This window comes from Pan troglodytes, chromosome 7 (genome assembly GCF_028858775.2).
Source record: "Pan troglodytes isolate AG18354 chromosome 7, NHGRI_mPanTro3-v2.0_pri, whole genome shotgun sequence".
NCBI classification, from domain to species: domain Eukaryota; kingdom Metazoa; phylum Chordata; class Mammalia; order Primates; family Hominidae; genus Pan; species Pan troglodytes.
The window spans coordinates 109368342-109394707 of record NC_072405.2 but is presented as its reverse complement, the minus strand read 5'-3'; the positions used below and the strand labels follow the sequence as shown (position 1 = coordinate 109394707).

The 26366-nt window shown below is 36.0% G+C and overlaps 1 protein-coding gene across 22 annotated transcripts in view; it reads right to left on the bottom strand.

Annotated features, from left to right (window-relative positions):
- The window catches only part of VPS13B (vacuolar protein sorting 13 homolog B), an 861798-nt gene that overhangs the window by 733948 nt on the left and 101484 nt on the right, over positions 1-26366 (bottom strand). For 18 of the 22 annotated variants that reach the window (XM_054657406.2, XM_063816458.1, XM_024345440.3 and 15 more), the window contains exons 8-12: positions 21366-21634; positions 8105-8200; positions 7694-7816; positions 7098-7235; positions 6086-6173 (exon numbers count right to left, since the gene is read on the bottom strand). In XM_054657406.2, coding sequence (XP_054513381.1) covers positions 6086-6173; positions 7098-7235; positions 7694-7816; positions 8105-8200; positions 21366-21634 — 714 coding nt within the window. Of the gene's footprint in view, positions 1-6085; positions 6174-7097; positions 7236-7693; positions 7817-8104; positions 8201-19056; positions 19726-20937; positions 21635-26366 lie in introns of those variants that run through there. The other 4 variants (XM_063816459.1, XM_024345447.3, XR_010159294.1 and 1 more) reach the window with 3 other exon arrangements.

Sequence of the window (26366 nt, the reverse complement as noted above, 5' to 3'; positions counted from 1 at the left end):
GTATTTCTCTATGCATATAATAAATTACTGATGAAAAGCAATTCATTAAAATTTATTCCTGTTATTTAATATTATAACAAGCAATATAAAATCAAAATTGTCATTCTTAGAAAATTATTCTGCAAAACCTAATTGGCTTATATCTAGTAATTCTATACACAATATGCATTGACTGAGAGGGGGTACTTTGGAGGAAACTCCATTTTACTAATTTATCTTAGTAAATTATCTTAGTCTATTGAAAATTGGGTTATTTAAGTAACATGATCACAGGGTGCCTTGAGAGTTTTATAATGACCATGGAAATGAACAGTAGGTATTACCTGCTTTGAACTTTTTCTAGAATAGATTCATTATGGCGATGTTCCATGGTACAGAATCCTACTTCCTAGATTCCTCATCTCCTCATACACTGTTTTCTAAATAAGATATTGGCCCCAGGTATAGGCATGTGTCATTATCTAATATGTACATCTCTTAAATGAGAGGTTTTTTGTATACATGAATCCATTATTGTGATAAAAATGATTTTTAATTTATAATGCATTTTGTTTATTCAGACAAAAAGAAGAAAGAATTTTCCAGGATTTAATAACCTTAGAAACTAGAAAAGCCTACTTACACAAAACTTTTATATCTATACCTTCTAATACTTTTATACAAAAATATATTTCCATTATTTCATGCAAAGGAGTACAGCTCAATCTTTAGTCTTCATCATATGAACAAAAATGAATTAGATTAATTGATTGATTGATTTTTATTTATTTATTTTTGAGACAGAGTCTCAGTCACCCAGGCTCAAGTGCAGTGGTGCGATCTCGGCTCACTGAAAGCTCCGCCTCCTGGGTTCATGCCATTCTCCTGCCTCAGCCTCCCGAGTAGCTGGTACTACAGGCGCCCACCACCACGCCCGGCTAATTTTTTTTTTTTTTTTTTTTTTTTAGTAGAGACAGGTTTTCACCATGTTAGCCAGGATGGTCTCAATCTCCTGCCCTCATGATCCACCCACCTCGGCCTCCCAAAGTGCTGAGATTACAGGAGTGAGCCACCACGCCTGGCCAAAAATTAATTAGATTTATTACTCACATATTTTTAACCAGATGACTTAGTGCAAAGATTATTTTAAAGTTGACTATATAATACAAGTAAAAATCTATAAGCCCAATGTCACATCAAATAAAACATACAAAGTTAATCTTATACATATTTTGTAAGATGTATGATTAATACTGACTCACATTAGGAATTAGGTATAAATAACATACCATTCACATCAAAACCATTACTTTTCATAGCTAAAACCATTACATTTCTAGAATTACATGTAAGACAGAATGAGGTAACTTAAAGATAGAACTTCGGTTACAAATCAAAATACTCAAAAAGCAATAAAAATGCCCTTCTATGGGTCCTTTAGGGGATAATAGACTCCCTAAATGATGTCACTGTATAACAAGACTCTTCTTTTAGACACAAAATTGTCTCTAAAATAATACAGGCCAATGCCCCCCATAATGAAAACTGAATATAATGCAGTTTAAATTTAGATACCATGGCTTGTCTGAAATGTAAAAACACAACTGGCTTTTAGCTATATATTTTCAGCTATTTACTTGTGCCCACCTTTCATGCATCTGGCCACTCCAGCTCCCTGAATGTTTGGCTGCTCTTATTAAGAGTCAAGACTCTTTCTCAATTCTTGCCCTTCAGTTCAATAACTTAATTGTTTCAGATTTATCTCCTATTGTATCTCTAAAATTGGTTATCTCCAAAATCTTCCTGTTGTACATTACAATTTCAGCTCTCTACTTTAGGGTCCATAACATTTGTAATAACCCCCTTAAACAGAAAAGACTAGAAAGGTAGTCATTACAACATTAACAAATATTTACACAATTGTATTAATAATAAATATTTCCATTTAGTTTTTAAAACATCACTTGCTTTCAAGTACCATAAAAAAAGTAAAATAATTGTCAGAAGATGCTTATCTTGTGGAACACAAGGTTCAAACTTTTACTGGTGTCTATAAGAAGCTCATGGGCAAAAGATGTTAATTTTTTCAGAGTTTCAGTTGTAAACAAAAATGACTACATAAAGTATACTCACAAAGAAGGAGAAGGAGGAGGAGGAGGGTGAGGAAGGGGAGAAGGACGGGGAGGAGGGGGAGGAAGGCAAGGAGGGGGAGGAGGAGGAAGGGGAGGAGGAGGAAGGGGAGGAGGAGAAGAGAAGGGGAGGAGAGGGAGGAAGCAGCAGCAGCAGCAAGAAGAAAGGAGGAGAAGGAGGAGAAGAAGAGAAGCAGCAGCTTATCATCAATACCAAATAGTAGCAGAGGAAACTTAATTTTTATTTATATGCCATAGTATAATGTGGACAAGATACTATTTTATCATTTATTACAAGAAAAATAAATAATAGAAGCTTCCTTTATTACTGTATTTACTTCCTTTTTTTTTTTTTTTTTTGAGACAGAGCTTCATTCTTATTGCCCAGGCTGGAGTGCAGTGGTATGATCTCAGCTCACTGCAACCTCCACCTTCCGGTTTCAAGTGATTCTCCTGCCTCAGCCTCCCAAGTAGCTGGGATTACAGGCGCCTGCCACCACCCCCGGCTAATTTTTGTATTTTTAGTAGAGAAGGGGTTTCACCATGTTGGCCAGGCTGGTCTCGAACTCCTGACCTCATGGTCTGCCCGCCTCAGCCTTCCAAAGTGCTGGGATTACAGGCATGAGCCACCGCGCTCGGCCTAGTTTCTTACATTAATTAGAATACTGCCATGAACTTACTTAAAACATACAAAATCAAATCCGCCTTCAAACTATCAGGATTCACTACAAACTCTGTAAAAATATTGGCTCAATATGTGTTTAGATATTTACTTAATAAAATTTAGGGCACTTTTTGATAATGTAGACTATAGAAACAAAAAAAAGTTGTCACAAAAAAACAAGAGTTTTAGATAAAGCTTTTTTTTTTAAGTATTTACAAGTATCCTCTTATAGGAACTCATTACTTTTCCTAGCTCATTAATACTTAAAATTCTACAAATTTCTTGTTTCAGGTAAACCAAGAAAGAAAGAAATATCAACAGAGGGCCAGGCGCAGTGGCTCACACCTGTAATCCCAGCACTTTGGGAGGCTGAAGCGGGTGGATCACGAGGTCAGGAGATCGAGACCATCCTGGCTAACATGGTGAAACCCTGTCTCTATTAAAAATACAAAAAGTTAGCCAGGCGTGGTGGCGGGCGCCTGTAGTCCCAGCTACTGGGGAGGCTGAGGCAGGAGAATGGCATGAACCCGGGAGGCGGAGCTTGCAGTGAGTCGAGACTGCAACACTGTACTCCAGCCTGGGCGACAGAGCAAGACTCGGTCTCAAACAAAAAAAAAAAAAAAAAAAAAAGGAAATATCAACAGAGTAGTTATAAATGTAGGCTCTAGAGCTGGATAGGTTGGGTTCAAATCCCACATACTGTGTATGATCTTGGTTCTTGTTACTTTACCTGTATTGGGTTTGCTGTTTCCTCATCTGTAAAATGGGGATAAACCAAAAGCAAGACAGTGGTTCTCATGAATCTCAAAACAGCAATCTCCTCCAGTAAAGGAGGCAGAGTGTGGTAGAAAAGAAACACATAGGAGGCTTACTGGATGCTAACAATGTCCTATTTCTTGGTGTGCGTGGAGAATACACAGGTGTTCAGTTTTAAATTCTTTGCTGTTCTGTACATGTGTAATATTCAATATTTTGTTTTAAAAGTTAAGGACTATAATATCTGTAACACTGTATAGTATTCATGGAAGTGAAAAATATGAAAAACCCAAAAGTTAACAAACTACTGGCTTCTCAGAAGTAATATATAAACAATCTAACAAACATAAATCATGTTTCTATCTTTTAAAAACTGCAGGAGAGGCATATATACAAATAAAGATGTTCTGTGCTAGGTTTCCTTTGCTTAAAAGGTAACTACTACATACTCCACCTCCTCACAAGACATGGAATCCACAGCACATGCATAAGACATTATATTGAACAAGAGGAAACCTACCAGTTTACAAGTGGCAACTACAACACTACAATAATTTGCAATGCTATTAGAACATAAGACTTCTGAGTTGCACTTTCATATATATAACTGGCTAAGGAATATTTACACTTCAATGTCCACAGTTATCTCAAAACTCATCTTTTCCTCCAAAAATTTTCCTCTTATTTAGCTTTCTTAATAGTTATCACTATCCACCAAGTAACTCAAAACCAGAATCTAGTAAACTATTTAAATTTTGTTTTTAAACAAACCAATGTCAGGCCCATGAAAATTATCAGCAGAGAATTAAATCCCTGTGATTGCAGTAGAAACTATAGGACTACAATGAAAGCAGGAAGACCAGTAAGAAAGCTTTAGAACCTGGCTGAGTGCGGTGGCTCACGCCTATAATCCCAGCACTTTGGGAAGCCAAGGTGGATGGATCACTTGAGATTAGGAGTTCAAGTCCAGCCTGGCCAACATGGCAAAACCCCATCTCTACTAAAAATACAAAAATTAGCCAGGCATGGCAGCGCATGCCTGTAGTCCCAGCCACTTAGGAGGCTGAGGCATGAGAATCGCTTGAACCAGGGAGGCAGAAGTTGCAGTGAGCCGAGATCATGACACTGCACTCTGAGCAACAGAGCAAAACTCTGTCTCAAAAAAAAAAAATATATTAGAACCTAGAGATGATGGTACATATGAACTAAATGCTAGTCCATATGGTAACAGTGATACCACTGTTATCATCTGTGGACCAGATGGCTAGGAGCAAGGGAAAAGGTGTGTCATGATGACTCCCAGGTTTCTGGCTTGAGCAACAAGAAGAGGATAGCACGATTTTCAAAGAAGAGAAGCCTAAAAATAGAGAAGCAGAGGTAGTAAGTGGTCATAGGAATATTTATTAATAACTCAATTTTGGACAAAATCAGTTTTGAGATATCTGAAAGACACAGAGGCAAAAACGTCAAGTATGCATTGGATATTTAATTCTGAATCTTAGAGAACTTTGGACTATAAAATGCAAATTTGAGTATCAACAACATATGGAAAGTACTTAAATCCATGGAAAAGAATGAAATTAACTTGGGAGAAAGTTTAGGGAAAGAAATTAAGGATTGACCAATGAAAACATCAACATTTAGAAACCATTCCAAAAGCAGAAGCCAGAAATTTACTGCTCTTTCCTTCTTTCTTCATCAAAAACAAATTTACTTCAAGATCAACTCTGTGAAGTTTCAATCTCACAAGCAAAAGTTGTCATTTTTTTTTTTTTTACCCACACTTCTTCTAGTTCTCTATACTACTCTTCTTAACATGCTACGTTATAATCATTTACTTAAATGCCTAGTTCAACACCACCTATTGGCTCTTTGGGAAATGCTTTGGTTTTCATTGCATTCATCTGTACCTAACATATCACCTAATACACTGAAATCGTTTTTATAAAACATGAAAAATTCACCAAAAAAAACTGTGAACCTATTTTCGCTAACTTTTCAACATAAAAAAGACTGAAATAGTAAGTACATCATATATTGATATAGAAGTAAAAAAAAAGTGTTGAAATGTTTTAAATGTCATTTATTTCCAAAAAATAGAAAATAATACAATAATAAGGTACATAATAAAATAATACAATATATACATCTAAAGTCTCTGGAAGATTTTCTATTTTTCTGATTGATACAACACATTCTTTTTAATTAAAAATTAGTATCACCTTCAAAGTGTATTTAGAATAGAAAAGGTTTATTCTTTTTAAAAATTTAATGTTATATAAAATTTGATATATCAGAATCATAATATATGGTACACATGAGAACTAATTCTAACAGGTTATACAAAATGTCTTCAGTCAGCTGTATAAAGAACGGATTTGAAATGGCAAGAATCTAAGACAATTCTAACATGATGTTAAAATTAAACCACTACCCAAAGTACTAGAAGATAAATCTTATGTAGCAGAGTACAACCAGTCAAGGACCAATTGATTCTGAGGAAGGCTTTGTTTCAGTTGTTCAAGAAATGGCAAACATAAAGGAAAGAAGCCAATACCTTTGCCACTAGTGTTCTCCATTGTATACAGGTAATCCATATAAAAAGCCCCAAACCGTTGCATTCCAGCTATCTCAGTGTATGTCTCCTGCCAACGAAGCAATGCAAACAGAATAAACATTGTATAAAAGAAACTTTTGAGTTTAAAGCTTGATAGGTTAGACACATATCTTTATATAGAATGTATAACAACACAAAGGATGACCAAAAGAACAGAGGTTATTCCAAGAATTTACTTCTAAGAAAGGTAATATTCCATCTATTACAGACCACACAAAAAAGACATCCATACTTTTATGAGACATTTTGACCACTTTATTAATCATGTCTAGTTAATAAATACCTACAATGGAGGAGATAGTACACTCCTGACCTTTATCACTATCACAAAACTGTCTAATAATGTATACTCTCAAATAGAATTAATCCTTAAATACTTCATATCATGAAACAATTCAAACACTAAAGATATACTGAAATATTCTAAATGTATGTTAATTATGCAAGTCAACATTAAATATTTTAACAATGGAAGTAAATCTTGATAAAAAAAGAGTAAAATGTAAATTATCCTATTACATTAATCTTCAGGTAATTATCTGAATTTTTAACTGATTTCATAAATGTATTAATATTCCATAAACATATTAATATATTCTTACATTTAAAAAACACTAAGAAGTATACATAGTAAAAAGGTAAATTCCTCATTTCTTTACATCAATCCCACACATTAAAAGTAACAAAAATTAACAGAGGTAATTCAACATGTTTCCTCCATGATTATTTTTGAAGCAGGGCATAAATAAGCAAAATATGTTTACATATTCAATAAAAGATCTCTGTGCACTCCTCAAACATTTCTACATGTATAAATGCATTCTAAATGTTTTAATAAACAATTAGCATTCAGAAGGTATTATTTGAAAAGAAAGCTAGAAATCACAAGTATTCATACAATGTGTCCACCCAAACACAGCCTAGAATTTGGTTCAAATATATATTCTCTAACCTTATGATGAGTTGAATCCAAGATAAATTCTGCACGAGTACCATTATTTTCTGGGCTTCGGTAATCAAACAATGAATTTGTAAGGTATGTGAAACCTTTCGTACTCAAATTGTCACCACAAATGAAGAAACAGGCTTCCTGAAAACAAATGCAAAATTTATAAACGGGAAGAAAAACCATTAGCCTGTTAAACAAAATAAAACCTTGATTTTATGATGCCCATTTACTAGTCAAAAGAAATCACTAAAATAGAAAGATAAGGAATGCTGCTGCTCCACTTTCATTGACTATTTTGCCAAAGATCATTTTTACAAACCAAAAGGAAACTCCAAATAACTGCCATGAACAAAAAAGAAGAAAGATTCATGAATCAGAAAGTAGTTGGAACTACTGTCCAGGTGTTAGGTGCTACCAACTTTCTAAACTCCCCTGAGATCTATAATTTCTGGCAGGTGAAACACAGGGAGAAATAGTAAAGCTCCTCTCTCAAGCCTGAGATATATATAGTCTAACAGATATTATATGGTTAAACACTTCAGTAAGCACTTAATTATTCCTATATCCTATCCAAAAAAGGATGGAGGAAACGGACTTACAGTTTCACTTCTATTCATATTCTCTTCAAAATCTTTAACACCCATAATTCCTTTAAGGCACATGGCTCTGCAACCAACAAACCCAATCTGGCAATCGAAGAAAGGTTCTCCCATCATAAGGGCCTATAAGACGAAAGGAAACATTAGAACTAAGAAATTGAATTTAATAAAAATGTTAGAGGCTTTCCTTGTAGAATCTCTAAATTAGTTAAACATCTTTAGAATTATGTCATTTTTAAATTTATTCTATACTATTTATTTATACTATCTATGAGATAGTAAACTCTATTAAAATAAGAAACAAACATCTTACTTGTATTTTTAAATACACTACATCTGATAAAAACAGGTATTTATAAAATATTAAAGAACCAAATATTTAAAAATACAGGTTCAATATTGAAAGATTACCTCAACTGTAGTTCCTTCTTGTTCCCAACACAATACTTCTTTAGATTTTACTTTCTGTGGACTGTAATAACTACTCTCAACTTGCATTTCTGTGAGCTAAGAAATATAAGAATATTAAGTAAATCAAATTTAGTATTAAAGAGCAATAAATTGTCATTATGATGATTAATTGATTAAAACAAGGCCAATTTTAAGATTCAGGAAATTTAAATATTAAGCAGGAAAGCAGGTGCAACAAAAACAGCTGTAACAGATTATCCATGGTATAAAGGTTGAATATGCTAGTCTCAACGTATATAGAGAATTTAAATACTTTTTAAACTCCTTCTTAATATTGTTTTAAAAAGTGAAAGCTGTGTGCAATAACAGTCCCATACTCACAAAATCATTTATGTATTCTGCCAAAAATTTACATATAGTATAACCTCAGTTCATTTTATATTCAACAAAACATTCAACAACGTGTAGTTTCAGTCATTTCCAAGACTTCTCACTATTTGAAATAAAAAAGAAAGTGGTGATGAAATGCAAAAAGATAAAATAGGCTCTTTCTAGTTCCTATGAAGGAAATAGAATCAAGCATATTTCTTTTCAAAAGATGTTTCCTACTAAATCTCATAGACTCATTCAATCATGCAACAAATACTTATTGAAAGCCAGCTAGATAAGAAGTAGGGGCGAACCTCATTGTATTGCACTCTGCTTTATTTCACTTCGCAGATATTGCACTTTTTACAAATTGGAAGTCTGTAGCAACCCCACATGAATCAAGTCTATCAGCACCATTTTCCCAATAGCACGTGCTTACTTTGTGTCTCTGTGTCACATTTTGGTAATTCTCCCAATAGTTCAAAATTTTTCATTATTATTATCTGTTATGGTGATCTGTAATCAGTTATCTTTGATAGTACTATTGGAATTATTTTGGGGCACCATGAACATGCCCATTTAAGACTGAGAACTTAATTGATACATGTGTGTGTTCTGACTGTTCCACTGTCTAGCCACTCCCCTCTCTCCCTTCTCCTTGGGCCTATTTCCTGAGACAGAACAATATTGAAATTAGGCTAATTGGTAATATTACAATGGTCTAAGTATTTAAGTGAAAGGAAGAGTCCCTGTCTCTCACTTTAAATCAAAAGCTAGAAATGATTAAGCTTAGTGAAGAAGGGATGTAAAAGCCAAGACAGGCCAAAACATAGGCATCTTGAGCCAAACAGTTGGCCCAGTCATTAATGCAAAAGAAAAAGTCTTGAAGGAAATTAAAATTGTACACACAAGTGATAAGAAAGTAAAACAGCCTGTTGATATGGAGGAATTTTGAGTGGTCTGGATAGACAATCGAACTAGCCACAACACTCCCTTAAGCCAAAGCTGAATCCAGAGTAAAGCCTTAACCCTTAAATTCTATGTAGGCTAATAGACGTAAGAAAGCTGCAGGAGAAAAGTCCGATAGTAGCAGAGGTCTGTTCATGAGCCTTATGGAACGAAGACGTCTCCATACCATAAAAGCGCAAGGGTTGACGTAGAAGCTGCACGCAGTTACCCAGAAGACCTAGCTAAGATAATTAACGAAAGTGGCTACACTAATCAACAGATTTTCAACACAGACCAAACAGCCTTCTCCTGGAAGAAGATGTCATCTGAGCTAGAGAGGAAAAGTCAGTGCTTGGCTTCAAAGCTTCAAAATACAGGCGGATGCTCTTGTTAGGGGCTAACATATCTGGTAACTTTAAGTTGAAGATAGTGTTCATTTACCATTCTGAAAATCCTAGGGCCCTTAAGAATCATGCTAAATCTACTTTGCTTGTGCTCTATGAATGGAAAAAAAAATGACTGAATGACAGTACATCTGTTTATGGCATGGTTTACTAAATATTTTAAGCCTATGGAAACCTACTTCTCAAAAAAAAGGACTCCTCTTAAAATATTACTGCTCACTGACAATGCATCTGGTCACCCTACACCTCTGATGGAGACATACAAGGAGATGAATATTGTTTTTCATGCCTGCTAAAATGACATCCATTCTGCAGCCCATGGATTAGGAGTAATGTTGATGTTCAAGTCTTATTATTTAAGAAATACATTTTGTAAGGCTATAGCCACCATAGATAGTGATTCCTCTGATGGATCTAGGCAAAGTAAATCAAAAACTTTCCTGAAAGGGTTTACTATTCCAGATTCCATTAAGAACATTTGTGATTCATAGAAAGAGGTCAAACTATCCACATTAACAAGAGCTTGAAAGAAGTTGATTTTAACCCTCCTGGATGACTTTGAGGTATTCAAGACTTAGGTGGAGGAAGTAACTACTAAAGAATTAGATTTAGAAGTGGAACCTGAAGAGGACTGGCTTCTTATGGATAAAGAAAGAAAGTGATTTCTGAAGATGGAATCTACTCCTGGTGAAGATGCTGGGAACATTGTTGAAATGACGATGAATTTAGAATGTTCTGTATATTTAGTCTATAAAGCAGCAGTAGTGTTTGAAAAGGACTGACTTCAATTTCGACAGAGGTTCTACTCTGAAGCCGGACACAGTGGCTCATGCCTGTAATGCCAGCACTTTGGGAGGCCAAGTCAGGTGGATCACTTGAGGCCAGGAGTTTGAGACCAGCCTGGCCAAAGTGGTGAAACCCCATCTCTACCAAAAATACAAAAATTAGCCAAGCGTGGTGGTGCATGCCTGCAGTCCCAGCTACTCAGGAGGCTGAGGTGCAAGAATTGCTTGAACCTGGGAGGCGGAGGTTGCAGTGAGCCAAAATCATACCACTACACTCCAGCCTGGAGTGTAGGCTCTGTCTCAAAAAAAATAGTCCTACTCTGAGTAAAATTCAGTCAAACAGCATCCCATGCTACAGAGAAATCTTCCATGAAAGGAAGAGTCAATTAACTTGGCACACTTCATTGCTGTCTTATTTTGAGAAATTGCCTCTGCCACTCCAACCTTTAGCAACCACCACCCTGATCAGACAGCAATCATCAATACTGAGTCAAGACCCTCCACCAGCAAAAAGTTATGACTTGCTGAAAGTGTAGATGATTGTTAGCATTTTTTAACAATAAAGTATTTTTAATTAAGGTATGTATAGTGGTTTTAGACATACTGTTGGACACTTAACAAACTACAATATTGTGCAAACATAATTTTTTATGCATTAGGCAAAACAAAAAATTTCTGTGACTCACTTTATTGCTATATTCGCTTTATTGTGGTGGTATGGAACCAAGTCCACAATATCTCTGAGGTACACCTGTACTAATCTAGATATTAACAAAACAAAAAATTCTTAACTCCCCAGATGCTTACAACATATTAGTTATATGTTTCAAAAATTAAATAAATTATTTTACAAAAGTACTATTCTAAATGCAACATGGTATCCTGGTTTGAATCATGGTACAGAAAAAAGATATCATGAAATTCAATTAATGTTCAAAATGTAACAGTAATGCATCAATGAAGCCTTCTTAGTTTTGACAAATATACTGTGATAACATAACAATAAGGGAAACTGGGTAAAGAACATAAAGGAACTCTCTGTACTATCTTTGCAACCTGTCTGTAACTCTAAAATTATTCCAAAAAGAAAAGGTTACTTTTTTAAAAAAGGTATTCAGCATGTGTTTGCCAATTATTTACTTCCCCTCATTCTTACGACATAGATATATTCATCACTTTTAAATGCAAAGTCAAAGCTCACATTTTTAAAAAAACCAATATTTAACTTAGGCCTAATAAAAGTTCTTGAACTAGAAAGTTACAATTTTAAGCACAGTGACTTATCTATATTGAGTATCAACTAATTATTCTCATTCTTTATAATAAAGCTTTTTATATTTTATATTTTTATGTAATGTAGACTCCTATTTCTTGGATGTTTCTAGTACTGATATATACAATGTAGCTATTTTAAAGCACAATTCTGTAATCTAGAATGATTACTGAAGTAAACTTGAATTTTTTAAATTGATCCCTCTTCAGCTGTCTACAATTATTATAGAGAAAAAGCAATTAATTGATTAAAAGGACTCATGTGGTGGCTCACGCCTGTAATCCCAGCACTTTGGGAGGCCGAGGTGGGCGGATCACGAGGTCAGGAGATCGAGACCATCCTGGCTAACATGGTGAAACCCTGTCTCTACTAAAAAAAATACAAAAAATTAGCCAGGCATGGTGGCGGGCACCTGTAGTCCCAGCTACTGGGGAGGCTGAGGCAGGAGAATGGCGTGAACCCGGGAGGCAGAGCTTGCAGTGAGCCGAGACTGCGCCACTGCACTCCAGCCTGGGCAACAGTGTGAGACTCTGTCTCAAAAAAAAAAAAAAAAAGGACTCGAACATTACAAGAATAATTTTAAACATTCTTAGAAAAATGCTAGATTTAATTTGGCATGATTTTTGCTGGACTGATATCAACTGCTCAAAATGCTAATGTAGAAACATGATCTTGTTTTCTTAACAAAAATATGAACCAGAAATTAATTCCAAACATTCTTCAAATCTAAGCTGAGCAATGAATTCTAATGCTTTCCTCCTTAATATCAAGGTATTTCCCTAAGAGCAAACTTTAAGAAACATAAATGTTCTAAAATTATAAAAAGATATATTAACTATTGACAAATACTGCCCAAAAAGTCTATAAAAATTTTATACACAAATGTCTATTTTGTTTTGTTGTTGTTTGCCTTTGTTTGTGTTTTTGACACAGGGTCTTCCTCTGTCACCCAGGCTGCAGTGCAGTAGCACGATCATGGGTCACTGCAGCCTAAAACCTCCAGGGCTCAAGCAATCCTTCCACTTCAGCTTCCGGAGTAGTTAGGACTACAGGTGCACACTACCACACCTGGCTATTTTTTTTTTTATAAAGATGGGGTCTCACTATGTTGCCCAGGTTGGATAAATGCCTATTTTGACTGATCCCGTTGAATATAATTCCTCTCAACAATCAAGTTAACAGAAATATATCAGAATAATTTCAAATTTAAAACTAAACAGGAAAAAATCACCAGAAAGGATGGTACTTAACTTGTAATCCTTGACTTCCCTCACAATCTTCCACAAAAATAAGTGCTTTATTCCAATCTAAAACTGACAGTATATCTTTTTTTTCTTTTTACAAAATGTCAGACTTTTTTTTTTTTTTTTTTTTTAAAGAGACACAGTCTTGCTTGGTCACCCAGGCTAGAGTACAGTGGTGAAAACATGGCTCATTGCAGCTCAAATTCCAGGACTCAAGCAATCCTCCCACTTCAGCCTCCTAAATTGCTAGGATTACAGGCAAGCGCCACCATGCCCTGCTAATTTATTTATTTATTTTTTGTACAGACAGGGTCTCACTATGTTGCCCAGGCTATATGTCAGGACTTTTGATATTAAAAAAACTGACAACATATCCAACAATATTTGTCAACAGTTGCCTTTTTATTATATTTTTAATATCTTATTTTATTATATTTTAATTTTGAAGATGAATCCTTATCCCTTTAATCAATGCTAAATCAGTGAATTCAATTACAAAAATAATTTTTTTCAGTAGAACTGAGAATAATGATGTTAAAATAGTACAGCTAATATATGCATTATAATTTTCGCCCAAACTTTAAAAAATTAAAGCAATCAAGCTATGACACAAACTTTAGTTGAAATTTATTCTCTATATTTTTCAACTTTTGTCATATTAGAAAATATTGAATTATCTTAAGTAGAAAAGTCTTTAATATTTATTTGTAAATTTTTTTTTTTAGTAAAGACAGGGTTTCACCATATTGGCCAGGCTGGTCTTGAACTCCTGACCTCATGATCCGCCCGCCTCAGCCTCCCAAAGTGCTGGGATTACAGGTGTGAGCCACTGCGTCCGGCTATCTTAAAGTATTTTATAACTTGCCATCTGTTGTAGTTATAAATTGTGTAGCTTTAGTACTAATACAAAGAAAATCTACGCTAAATTTAAAACCATGGGAACAGAAACTTTTTTTTTTTCCACTGCTACAACCCCACAATGTAACAAGTTGCCTGGAATAATACCTATACCACTATTTCAAAAGTTTAGCTCATTTCACATGGGTTTATCTCCTTTACAAAAATGCAGACATGAAATAATAAACCCACAAAAAATGAAATTGGAGAGGAAACAAAACCTGAAAAATGAGTCCATAAATTTTTGTAAACTGAAAAGCAGATGAAAAGGTGGGCAGATGTATGGATAATGGATGGATGCACATACTTATTCAAAAAATAAATATTTGTAGAAAACATACCAGGCAATTTCTAAGTGCTGAAGAAACAACAAATTTTTTTTTTTTTTTTGGGGGGGACAGTATCTTGCTCTGTCACCCAGGCTGGAGTGCAATGGCACGATATTGGCTCACTGCAACCTCCACCTCCCAGGTTCAAGCAATTCTCCTGCTTCAGCCTCCCAAGTAGCTGGGATTACAGGCGCCTGCCACCACACCAGGCTAATTTCTGTATTTTTAGTAAAGACGGGGTTTCCATGTTGGCCAGGCTGGTCTCGAACTCCTGACCTCATGATCCGCCCACCTCAGCCTCCCAAAGTGCTGGGATTACAGGTGTGAGCCATCATGCCCAGCCCAACAAACCTTTTAAAATTACCACTTAATGAGCTTTAGTGTAATATCAAAAGGAATATCCACAATTTTTCAAAAGGCTATTAAAATACCCCTTCCTTTCCAAATAAATAGCTATGTGAGGCTAGATGTTATTCATATACATTAATTAAAACATGTCCTAACAGACTAAATACTGAAGCAGACACAAAAATTCAGCTATCTTCTACTAAGCCAGACATTCAAGATATTTACAAAAATAAAACCAATGCATGTCCCTTCTTACCTTTCAAAATACAGTAATTTTACTTTTATTATAAAATGATATTCACATCAACATATAATAAATTCATTTTAAAATAAATTAATATATACATATTCTTAAGATTTGTTTTAACTTCTAATACAATAAATATGAGTAGATGTAATCTGAATAAACAAAACTCCTCAGAGTTCTCAATAATTTTTAAGAATGCAAAGGTTTCCTGGAGCCTTGAGATCAAAAAGTTTGAAAACTACTGGTCTATAAGTTGCAATAAAGCTGATGAGAAATGACTGCATCCTAGAGGTACAGCTGACAGAACATGCTGACTGATTAGATGTGGTGGGAGAAGAAAAGATACTGATAAATGTTAAGCCTGAGCAAATTAGTAGATAATGTTGCAATTTAATGAAAGGTAAAATAGTGGGGGTGGGGGTGCACAACTGCAAAGAAAAATCAAGAGTTCTGTTTGTATGTGTTAAGTATCAATCAGATATGAAAGTGGAAATATAAAATTGGCAGTTGAATTCTAGAGCTCAGGGAAAAGTGAAAAGTGGAGACACAAATTTGGTAGTCTATCAGCATCTATATCATGATGGAGTTATATCACCTTGGGAGTTTGTAGATAGAAAAGAAGAGAGGGTCAAAGACCAAGCCCTATATGCCAACATTTAAAGGTCATACAGAAGAGGAGAAGCACCAAAAACGACTACAAAAAAGTCCCTGGTAACCCAGATATAATTTTCTTTTCTTTCTTTTTTTTTTTTCTTTTTTTTGAGACAAGGTCTCGCTCTGTCACCCAGGCTGCAGTGGCAGTGGCATGATCTCAGCTCAATTCAACCTCCACCCCTCCAGCTCAAGCAATCCTCCCACCTCAGCCTGCTAAGTATCTGGTACTACAGGCACACGCCATCCTGCTTAGCTAATTTTTGTATTTTTCTGTAGAGACAGAGTTTCACCATATGTACATGGCTGGTCTGGAATTCCTGGGCTCAAGTGATCCGCCTGCTTTGGCCTCCTAAAGTGCTGGGATTATAGGCATGAGCCACTGTGCCTGGCGATAACATTTTTAAAGAAAAAGAAGTATATCCCAAAGAAACTCTTCCACATATATATGTCAGAAGATCTGTACCAGAACATTTACATCAGCATTGTTCAAAATATAGCAAAATATATGGAACAGACTGTAAGACCCATTATCCCTCTTTCTTAGACTCATAAATCAATCCCACATCATTCTACTAGTTGTCTGAAGATTTAATTTTGGATTCAGTCCCACACTACCACTGTCATAATCCTTGGTGATTTCAATATCCAGAGAGATGATCATTCCAAAAGTCTGATTTCTCAGTTTTTTGACCACCTCTTCTGCACTGATCTTGTCCTCCAGATTATTTTCACCATCACCCTAACTAAAGCAGCAGAATATGACCAGAAAAATACATACAACCACAACGACTGGTATATCTTCAAATTCATGATCACTTTTGTGTAGTAGGTCCTTAGTGTCCCTAGTGAACATACATATTCAAAGGCCATTACTCCTCATCCTCCCCAAGATGACAATTTTATACCTTCTTCCCTTTCCTCAAAGCTTCTCCTCCTTCCCCATGCTTACTCTGAGTTAAGAGAACTATTTAAAGAAAAAAATAATCCGAAGAGAACTTTCAAAAACCGCTACCACCTTTTCTACCAAACCACTTATGTGGGTGCAAGATCACATTGCTTTCTTTCCTGCTATCATGAATTAATGACCTATTGTCCCATTAGAGGTCATCAGACTTTCCATCTCTACAAGAGGTGCCAAGCCCTCTTATCCACTCAAGAATATTACTCCAGCCAATTCTCCCCCTCTTGCCTATATTGATTTTTTCCTCTCTATTAGATCACTCATATCACCAAACAAACATGCTATAATTACCTGCACCTTTAAAAAAAAAAAAAAGTCTTTAGCTCCACAACCCCAACCAGCTATTTCCCCATTTCTGTGCTCTTTATAACAAAACTGTCTTGAAAGAGTTTTCTGTACTCTTCAACAATTACTCGACTACCATTTGCATTTTTATCTGTCCTTTTGCATAAAATATACATAATATAATTTATAGTTTTAACCACTTGTCAATATACAATTCAGTGGCATTTAGTACAAAATATTACATAATTATCCCCACTATATTTTTGCAGAGCTTTTACATCATACTAGGCAGAAACTCTGAACCTATTAAGCACTAACTCAACTCCCCTGTATCCTACAGCCTCTAGCATGTCTATTCTACTCCTGTTTCTGTGATTTTGCATATTCTAAATACCTCATCTGTGATGGTTAATACTGACTGTCAACTTGATTGGACTGAAGGCTGCAAAGTATTGTTCTTGGGTGTGTCTATGAGGGTGCTGCCGAAGGAGTTTAACAATTGAGTCAGTGAACTGGGAGATGCAGACCCATCCTCAATCTGGGTGGGCACCATCTAATCAGCTGCTAGCACAGCTAGGATAAAGCAGGCAGAAGAATGTGGAAGGACTAGACTTGCTGAGTCTTCCGGCCTTCATCTTTCGCCTGTGCTGGATGCTTCCTGCCCTTGAACATCAGACTCCAAGTTCTTCAGCTTTTAGACTTTGGGACTTACACCTGTGGTTTGCCAGGGGCTCTCAGGCCTTTGGCCCACACTGAAAGCTGCACCGTCAGCTTCCCTGCTTTTGAGGTTTGGGGACTCCGACTGATCCATCACTGGCTTACTTGCTCCTCAACTTGCAGACGGCCTATCATGGGACTTTACCTTGTGATCATGTGAGTCAACTCTCCTTAATAAACTCCCTTTCATACATACATATAGCCTATTAGTTCTGTCCCTCTAGAGAACATCATCTAAGTGGAATCATAAAATATTTGTCCTTTTGTGTCTGGCTTATTTCATCCAGCATAGAGATTTCCAGGTTCATTCATGTTTAGCATGCATCAGAACTTCATTCCTTTTTTTTTTTTTTTTTTTTTTTTGAGACGGAGTCTTGCTCTTGTTGCCCAGGCTGGAGTGCAATGGCGTGATCTCAGCTCACTGCAACCTCCGCCTCCCAGGTTCAAGTGAGTCTCCTGCCTCAGCCTCCCGAGTAGCTGGGATTACAGGTACCCACCACCACGCCCAGCTTTTTGTATTTTTAGTAGAGATGGGGTTTCAACATGTTGGCCAGGCTGGTCTCGAACTCCTGACCTTGTGATCCACCCACCTCAGCCTCCCAAAGTGCTGGGATTATAGGCATGAGCCACCACACCTGGCCAAAATTTCATTTTTTTATGGCTGAATATTATTCCACTGTATGTATATACCACAATTTGTTTATTCATTCATCCACTGATGAACATATGGATTGTTTCCATTTTGGGAGATCACTGAATAGTGCTACTGTGAACATTTATGTTCACCAATTTGTTTGAATACCAGTTTTTTATTCTTTTGAGTACATACCTAGAAATAAAATAGCTAGATTATATGGTAATTCTACGTTTAATTTTTTGTGGAACCACCAAACTATATTCCACAGCAGACGCACTATTTTACATTTCTACCAGTCTTCCCATTTGCTTTTAATCAACTCCAGCAAAGATTCTAACAGTGTCATATCACTGCTCTGCTCAAAATCACCAGTAATTTCCACATTGTCAAATCCAAGGATCCATTCTTACAAATAATCTATTCCCTCCTCTTTAAAACCTTTATGGTACTTACCTTCCAGTCTCTTGGTTTTCTGCCTACAATATTGATCACTTATTCTCAGCTTCCCTTGCTATTTCTTCCTCATCTTTCCAATTTCTTATCATCACAGTGCCCCAGAGCTTGGCTCTAGAACCTCTTTTTTCTATTCTACACTAATTTCAGTCTTAATATGATCATGACTATCAAATATATGCACCTAGGCAAATTTCTAATCTGAATTCTAGATCCATATATCCAACTCTCCACTAAGTTACTCTACTTAAATATACAGCAGGCATCTTAAACCTATCCAAAACTAAATTCCTCATCTTCATCTCAAATCTAGTCTTCTCCCAATTTCCAGTCATCTCAAAATGTCACAGCTCAACTCTTCTAGTTGTTTAAGAGCCATCCTTGGATCATCCTTTTTTTTTCATTCATGTCTCATAATAAAATCTATCAGGAAATTCTGCCTATTTGACCTTCAAAACACATCCAAAACACAATCATTTTTCATCACCTCCACTTGCTATCACCCTAGTCCAAGTCATTACCATCTCTTGCTTGAAAATTGCATTCCTATCTATTTCTTTTCCTTACTTTTGCTTTCAACACAGCAGCCACAGTGATCCAGATTAAAATATAACCCAGATCATATAATTCTTCTAAAAACTGGCCAAATATTGTTTATCTCACTCAGAATAAAAGACAAAGTCCTAAAAATGATCTACACAGTTTACAACTTGTGAACCACTCCAAACCTCATCACCCCTCTTATCTTTCATACCACATTCATTCATGATATCTCATGACACTACTGCCCCATTGGCTTCCTTGCTGTTTCTTGAACTCTGGTGCCTTTACATTTGTTATTACTGGAATGTTCATTCTCACATATCAATAAGGCTTCCTCTTTCACAGGTCTTTGCTTTAATATTCCCTTCATAATAAGGCCTTCCCTGATCATCCCATTTTAAACTGCATAATATCCCCTCTGGTGAAAGCACTCACTATTCCTCTTCCCACTTGATTTTTCTTTCTCTTTTTCTTTTCTTTCTTTTTTTTTTTTTTTTGGAGACACAGTTTCGCTCTTGTTGCCCAGGCTGGAGTGCAATGGCACAATGTCAGCTCACCACAACCTCCACCTCCCGGGTTCAAGCAATTCTCCTGCCTCAGCCTCCCGAGTAGCTGGGATTACAGGCATGCGTCACCACGCCCAGCTAATTGGGTAATTTTTTTTTTTAGTAGAGATGGGGTTTCTCCATATTGGTCAGGCTGGTCTCGAATTCCAGATCTCAGGTGATCTGGCCGCCTCGGCCTCCCAAAATGCTGGGATTACAGGCGTGAGCCACCACGTCTGGCCCCCACTTGATTTTTCTACCTAACCTTTATATTCAATGAACACAATATATATGTTATTTGTTTATAATATCAATTTAAGCTTGAAAAAGCAGGAATTTATATCTGTTCACTCTGGTATCTCTGGAGACAAAACAATGCTTAGACACAGCTGGCATTGAAAATATTTGTTGAATGAATTAAGATATTATTCAGGAATACTACATGTATGGTAATAGCATTATAAAAGTCCAGGAAACAAATAACTCAAAAATTAAGTTTGGGTTATATGTGAGAGGAAGAGAAGGTAAAATATGATCAAAGAAGAACACATGGGGGATCAAAGCTACTAGCAATTTTATATTTATTTTGGCTGAAGTGCAGGGGTACTGGGATTACAGATGTGAGCCACCATGCCTGGCATAATTTTATATTTCTTCAAGTAAAGGGGTATTTACTTTATTATTCTTTAACCTAGACATACACATATTTGTATATATCATATATATTTTTGTATAGATGAGAACAGGTATTTTACATGCATTATGTTAATGGAGGAAGTCGTCAAGTTATGTTAAATACTGCTGGAAAAATAGCTAGAAGAGGACCTAGTTAACAATTTTGTCTTGAAAAGCGAAAGAGATGAGGAAAGAGATAATTATATGTAAACAATCCTTTAAAAAAAAATTTTGTTATGAGGCTGGGCGTGATAGCTAACACCTGTAATCCTAGCACATTGGGAGGCCGAAGGGGGAAAAACGCTTGAGCCTAGGAGCGAGACCAGCCTGGGAAACATGGCAAAACCCCAACTCTACAAAATATTTAAAAAAAAAAAATTAGCTGGGCACAGTGGCACGTGCCTGTAGTCCCAGCTGCTCAGGAGGCTGAAGTGAGAGGATGTCTTGAGCCCGGGAGGCAGAGGTTGCACTGAGCTGTGATTGCACCACTGCACTCCAGCCTAGGCAACAGAGTCAGACCCTGTCTCAAAAAAAAAAAAAAAAAGAGAGAGAGAGAGATTGTTATGATTGTTACAAAGGAGAGCACAGAAATGAAACCGTACCTGACAGGTAAAAGAATTCACGGGAAAATTTTTGCTGTTCCTTTCTTTTTTAATGACAATATTAAGGCATGTTTGTACACCAACTGAATGATTCAATAGGGCAAACAACTATCCATGAAGCTAATAAAAAAGAAATGTGGAGAATGCCCTAAGAAGACAGGAAGGGATCAGAATTCAAAGATTTCAAGTGGAGGAGCCATGTAATTTTATGAAGTAAGAACTGTTAGACTCTATCTCACATCTACTGAATGCAAAACAAACTTGAATAAAGCTAGAATTGTACTAACAATCCAAATTTAAGCATTAAAGTTGCTAGAGATATAAACAGCAAGAGAAAAGACCTACTTTGAAAGTCACCGTTGCCTTTGTGCAATAAAATCCTACAGAAACAATAGGATCCTTCAAAGTCTGTGCTTTTTGTTGATGCATGGTTGATGCAGGATCGTTCCCAACAAAGTCTTCCTCGCCATCGTCATAACTCACAATTGCAGGCACAAAGGACCAGGCCCATGACACCCATCCCTGTGGCTGCTCCTCATCTTGCTGTGAATATAACTCTTGACCTTTATGCTGAGCAGGATATTGCATATCTATTCTTGTTTCATCTTCAGAACCTATCAATTAAAATTAAGTCATTTTAAATAAGTCAAAAGGATTTAACTAAGAGAATAGAAATAGACATCCTTTAAAATTTTTCCTCCCATATCCTTCTAATATAAAGTATAAACAAATGATACAGTGATTATTACTATTTGAAACCAATAATTTAGCATTATGACTCTCAACTTTCTGTATGTTGTACTGTATCATTCTCCTTTAGTAGGTTATGGTTAATGTGATGTGGAAAGTAGTTTATCAACTGCACATAACTTTTAACTGTATTTGATAAAGACAAATAATAAATTAATTCTTTAACATCGCTCATGAATGTTTTAAACCAACAACAAAAACCTACCTCTCAAAAATAAGGCTGATATATTGAAAAACTGACTTTTCTCAGAAACATAATACCACAAAGACCCAAGAAACATTCTTCATTTCCTGATCAGCACCCATGGAGGAAAAAAAAAAAATGGCAAGTGCTTCTAGGCAAAATGCTCCCCTGCCCAAACAAGAATTATCCCAAAAATGAAAGCAAATATTAGAATAAAACGACTTTTATATGTAGTTAAGAAAAATAATAATGTTGGGGCCTCTTTCTTACTAGCAAGTGAGATATGTTATACCTTTCCTGTTGTACAGCTGAAAAAATTATAGCCAAGAAATTTTATTTGGTTACAAACTGGCAGACCAAAGATTTAGATTCCAACTACTCTTTAATTTATGCCACCTTTGTAAAGACAAACTCCATCAAAGTCCTTTAATATAATTATAGCAATATAAACAAAAGAGGCATCATGAAATTTAGAAAAAAAAATTACTTTTTAAAAATTTCATAGGGGCCAGGAGAAGTGACTCACACCTGTAATCCCAGCACTTTGGGAGGCCAAGGTGGGCAGATCACCTGAGCTCAGGAGTTTGAGACCAGCCTGAGCAACATGATGAAACCCTGTCCCTACTAAAAATACAAAAAAACTGTCCGGGTGTAAAATTCATAGGGGCCAGGATCGGTGACTTAAACCGGTAATCCCAGCACTTTGGGAGGCCAAGGTGGGCAGATTACCTAAGCTCAGGAGTTCGAGACCAGCCTGAGCAACATGGTGAAACCCTGTCCCTACTAAAAATACAAAAAAATTGTCTGGGTGTGGTGGTGTGCACCCATTATGGTCCCAGCAATTGGCAGGCTGAGGTGGGAGAATCACTTGAATCCAGGAGGCAGGCGTTGCAGTGAGCCATGTTTCATACCACTGCACTGCAGCCTGGGTGACAGAGCAAGACCCTGGACCCTGTCTAAAAACAAAAAACAAACAAACAAACAAAAAATTAGTCTCCAGCATATTCACTCATATCTACTCTCCATTGATAAATCTATAAATACACATACTCCTTTAAATCTTTAAATAACATCCTTACAGGTTTTCTTACTCAAAAAGCTTTATAACTTTTTAAACTCTTATGACAGGAGACTCTTGGAACATTCTACATTTATAGGTTACGAATGTTTACCTTCTTTCACCTGAGAAGGAAAAGGCTTAATAAGAATTAACTAGAGTAACTAAAATAACAGTACCAAGACACTTAAGCCATTGTAGTTCAGAATAAGTTTTATATAAGGTGCAAACCCTGTTGGGCCCACTGGCTCATTCCTATAATCCCAGCACTTTGGGAGCCCGAGATGGGAGAATCACATGAAGCCAGGAGTTCAAGAACAGCCTACTGCAACAAAGTGAGACCCCCACCTCAACCAAAAACAAAACAAAACAAAATTTATCAGCCACACTCAGTGTCGTGCACCTGTAGTCCCACCCAGCCACTCGGGAGGCTGAGGCTGGAGGATTGCTTGAGCCCAGGAGTTCAAGGCTGCAGTGAGCTATGATCATGCCATCATACTCCAGCCTAGGCAACAGAGTGAGACTATGTCAATAAATAAATAAAAAATATATAAAGTAAAATAAAATTTTAAAAAGACACAAAAAAGCTTTAAATGGACAAATATTTAACACATACTTCACAAAGGCAGATAAAGGCCGATAATCACATTAAAAATTCAAAATAATTAGCCATCAAAAAATGCAAATTAAAAAACCATGAGATACCACAACACACTCATCCCAATGGCAAAAAAGTGAAAAAATACACCATTGAATGTTAGCAAGGATGTAGGCCAACTGCAACTCTCACACATTGTTGATAGGAATATAAAATGGTACAACCACATTGAAAAAAGTTATGGAAGTTTCTTTGAAAACTAAACATATAATTCCACTCTTAAGTATTTACCCAAGAGAAAGAATAGCACGTCTACGTGAAATTTGTACAAAAATATCTATGAAAGCTTTATTTATAATAGCCAAAAACGAAAAACAGCCCAAGTGTCCATCAAACAGTGAATGGTAAAATAAACTATAGTATATTCACATGGTATATTCATACAGTGTATGTAGCAATGAAAAGGAAAGAACGACTGCTACATGCAACAACATAGATAAATACCAAACACACTATGCTTAATGAAAGAAGCCTTTTATACATATTGAGTGTTTCCATTTATATGAAATTCTAGAATCAGCAAAACTAAATCTACAGTTTTAAGGAACTTCAGAACAGTGTTTTCTCGCGGGGAGGCAGGCAGGTGAAAGGGGGATGACTAGAAAGGGGCATAAGAAACTATCTCAGATGTTAATGACCTATATCTTGATGAGTGTTTTGCATCACACAGGTGTATGTATTTCTCAAACTCATTGAATTTTACTTTGGAGATTTAACCTCCAAAAAAAATAAAAAGACCCACCACTTAGTAGAAACTCTAGATAACAACAGGCAGCTGAGGGTTAGGGGTAAAGTGTACCAATGTATGTAACTTAATTTGAAAGGCATCAAAAACAATCGTATTGATAAATAGGGAAAGGGATGTTAGATGAACCAATATGTGATGAAGCAATTGTAACAGAATATCAATAGAAGACTCTAGATGATAAGTCTGTGAGTGTTCACCTTATAATAACTCTTACAGCTTTTCCATATATTTGAAATTTGTCAAGTTGGAAAAAAATAAATCAAGTATCTTCTACATGTTATGTTTGTTCCAGGTATAAGACACTGTTTCTGTCTCAGCAGTGCATTTTCTAACAAAAATTTACCCTCTAGTGTGAAATAAAGGTATGTTTTATATCTACATACTCTGATTAATGTCGTTCTCTATGCTTTATTTTAAGGTAGTAAGATTTTTTTAATGAGATAAAGTTTAAATAGCATAAAATTCAACATTTAAAGGTGTACAATTCAGTGGGATTTTTTTAATAGTCACAAGTTTTGCTCCTATCACCACTATCTAATTTTAGAACATTTTCATCATTCCAAAAAGAAACCTATTTATTTGCAGTCATTCTCTCCTCCCCTCAACTCCTGGTTACTAATCTACTTCCTGCCTCTACAGAACTGCCTATTATGAACATTTCTAATGGAATCATATCATATGTATTATCTTTTGACTGGCTGCTTTCACTTAAGATAATGCTTTCAAGGTTCATCCATGCTGTAGCCTATATCAGTATTTCATTTTTTTGTACAGCTAAATAATACTCCAATGTATGAATATACCATAATTTGATAATCCATTCATCAGTTGACAGACATTTCAATTGTGTCCAGTTTTTGGCTACTATGAATATGTTACCATGAACATTTCATATATAAGTTTTTACATGGACATATATTATCAATTCTCTTGATATACACGTAGGAATGGAATTGCTGGGTCAACATGGTAACTCTATGTTTAACGTTTTGAAGAACTGCCATATTGTTTTCCAAAGCAACTATACCATTTTACACTCCCAACAACTTATATGAGTTCCAGTTTCTCCACATCCTCACCAATACCTGTTATTTTGTATTTTTTTTATTATAGTCATCTAGTACCTGTGAAGTGGTATCTCACTGAGGTTTTGATTTGCTTGTTTGCTATTTGTTTACCTTCTTTGGAGAAATGTCTCTTTGCCCATTTTTAATTGGGTTATTTGCCCCTAAGTTTTAAATGCCCTTCTCTTAGGGCTTTATCTATGGAAATTAATCACCTGAAAACTTTCTGAGTCTCAGGCCCAATACCAAGTTGAAATCAGTCATTCCTTTCATCTTTCTACATCAGATCATTCATGATATTTATCAAACTTTCTGCCATTCTACCATTCATCATACTTAACTAACTACTGACATGTCTATCTGTCCCATTTTATCTTAAAATTCTAAGGGAAAGAAATACATCAAAATGATTTCTGTATTTTCCCACATTACATATCCTTCAATGAAGTATACATTTCATTAATTAACAGCACTAAAATAACTCAATTCAACTTAAGTGAACTTTTGCAGAAAAATTACCAATACTATTATTTACTAGGAAATCTTGAGATATACTACTTCAACTTTTATCAAATGTATATCCTGTGTCAGGCATGGTGGCTCATGCCTGTAATCCCAGCACTTTGTGATGCTGAGGCGGGCAGATAGCTTATGCCTAGGAGTTTGACACCAGCCTGGGCAACATAGCAAAACCCTGTCTCTACAAAAAATGCAAAAATTACCCAGGCATGGTGGCATGTACCTGTAGCCCTAACTACTTGGAAGGCTGGGGTAGAAGGATCACCTGAGCCTGGGAGGTCGAGGCTGCAGTGACCCATGATCATGCCACTGCACTCCAGCCTGGGTGACAGAGCAAAACCCTCATTCATAAATAAATAAGTAGTA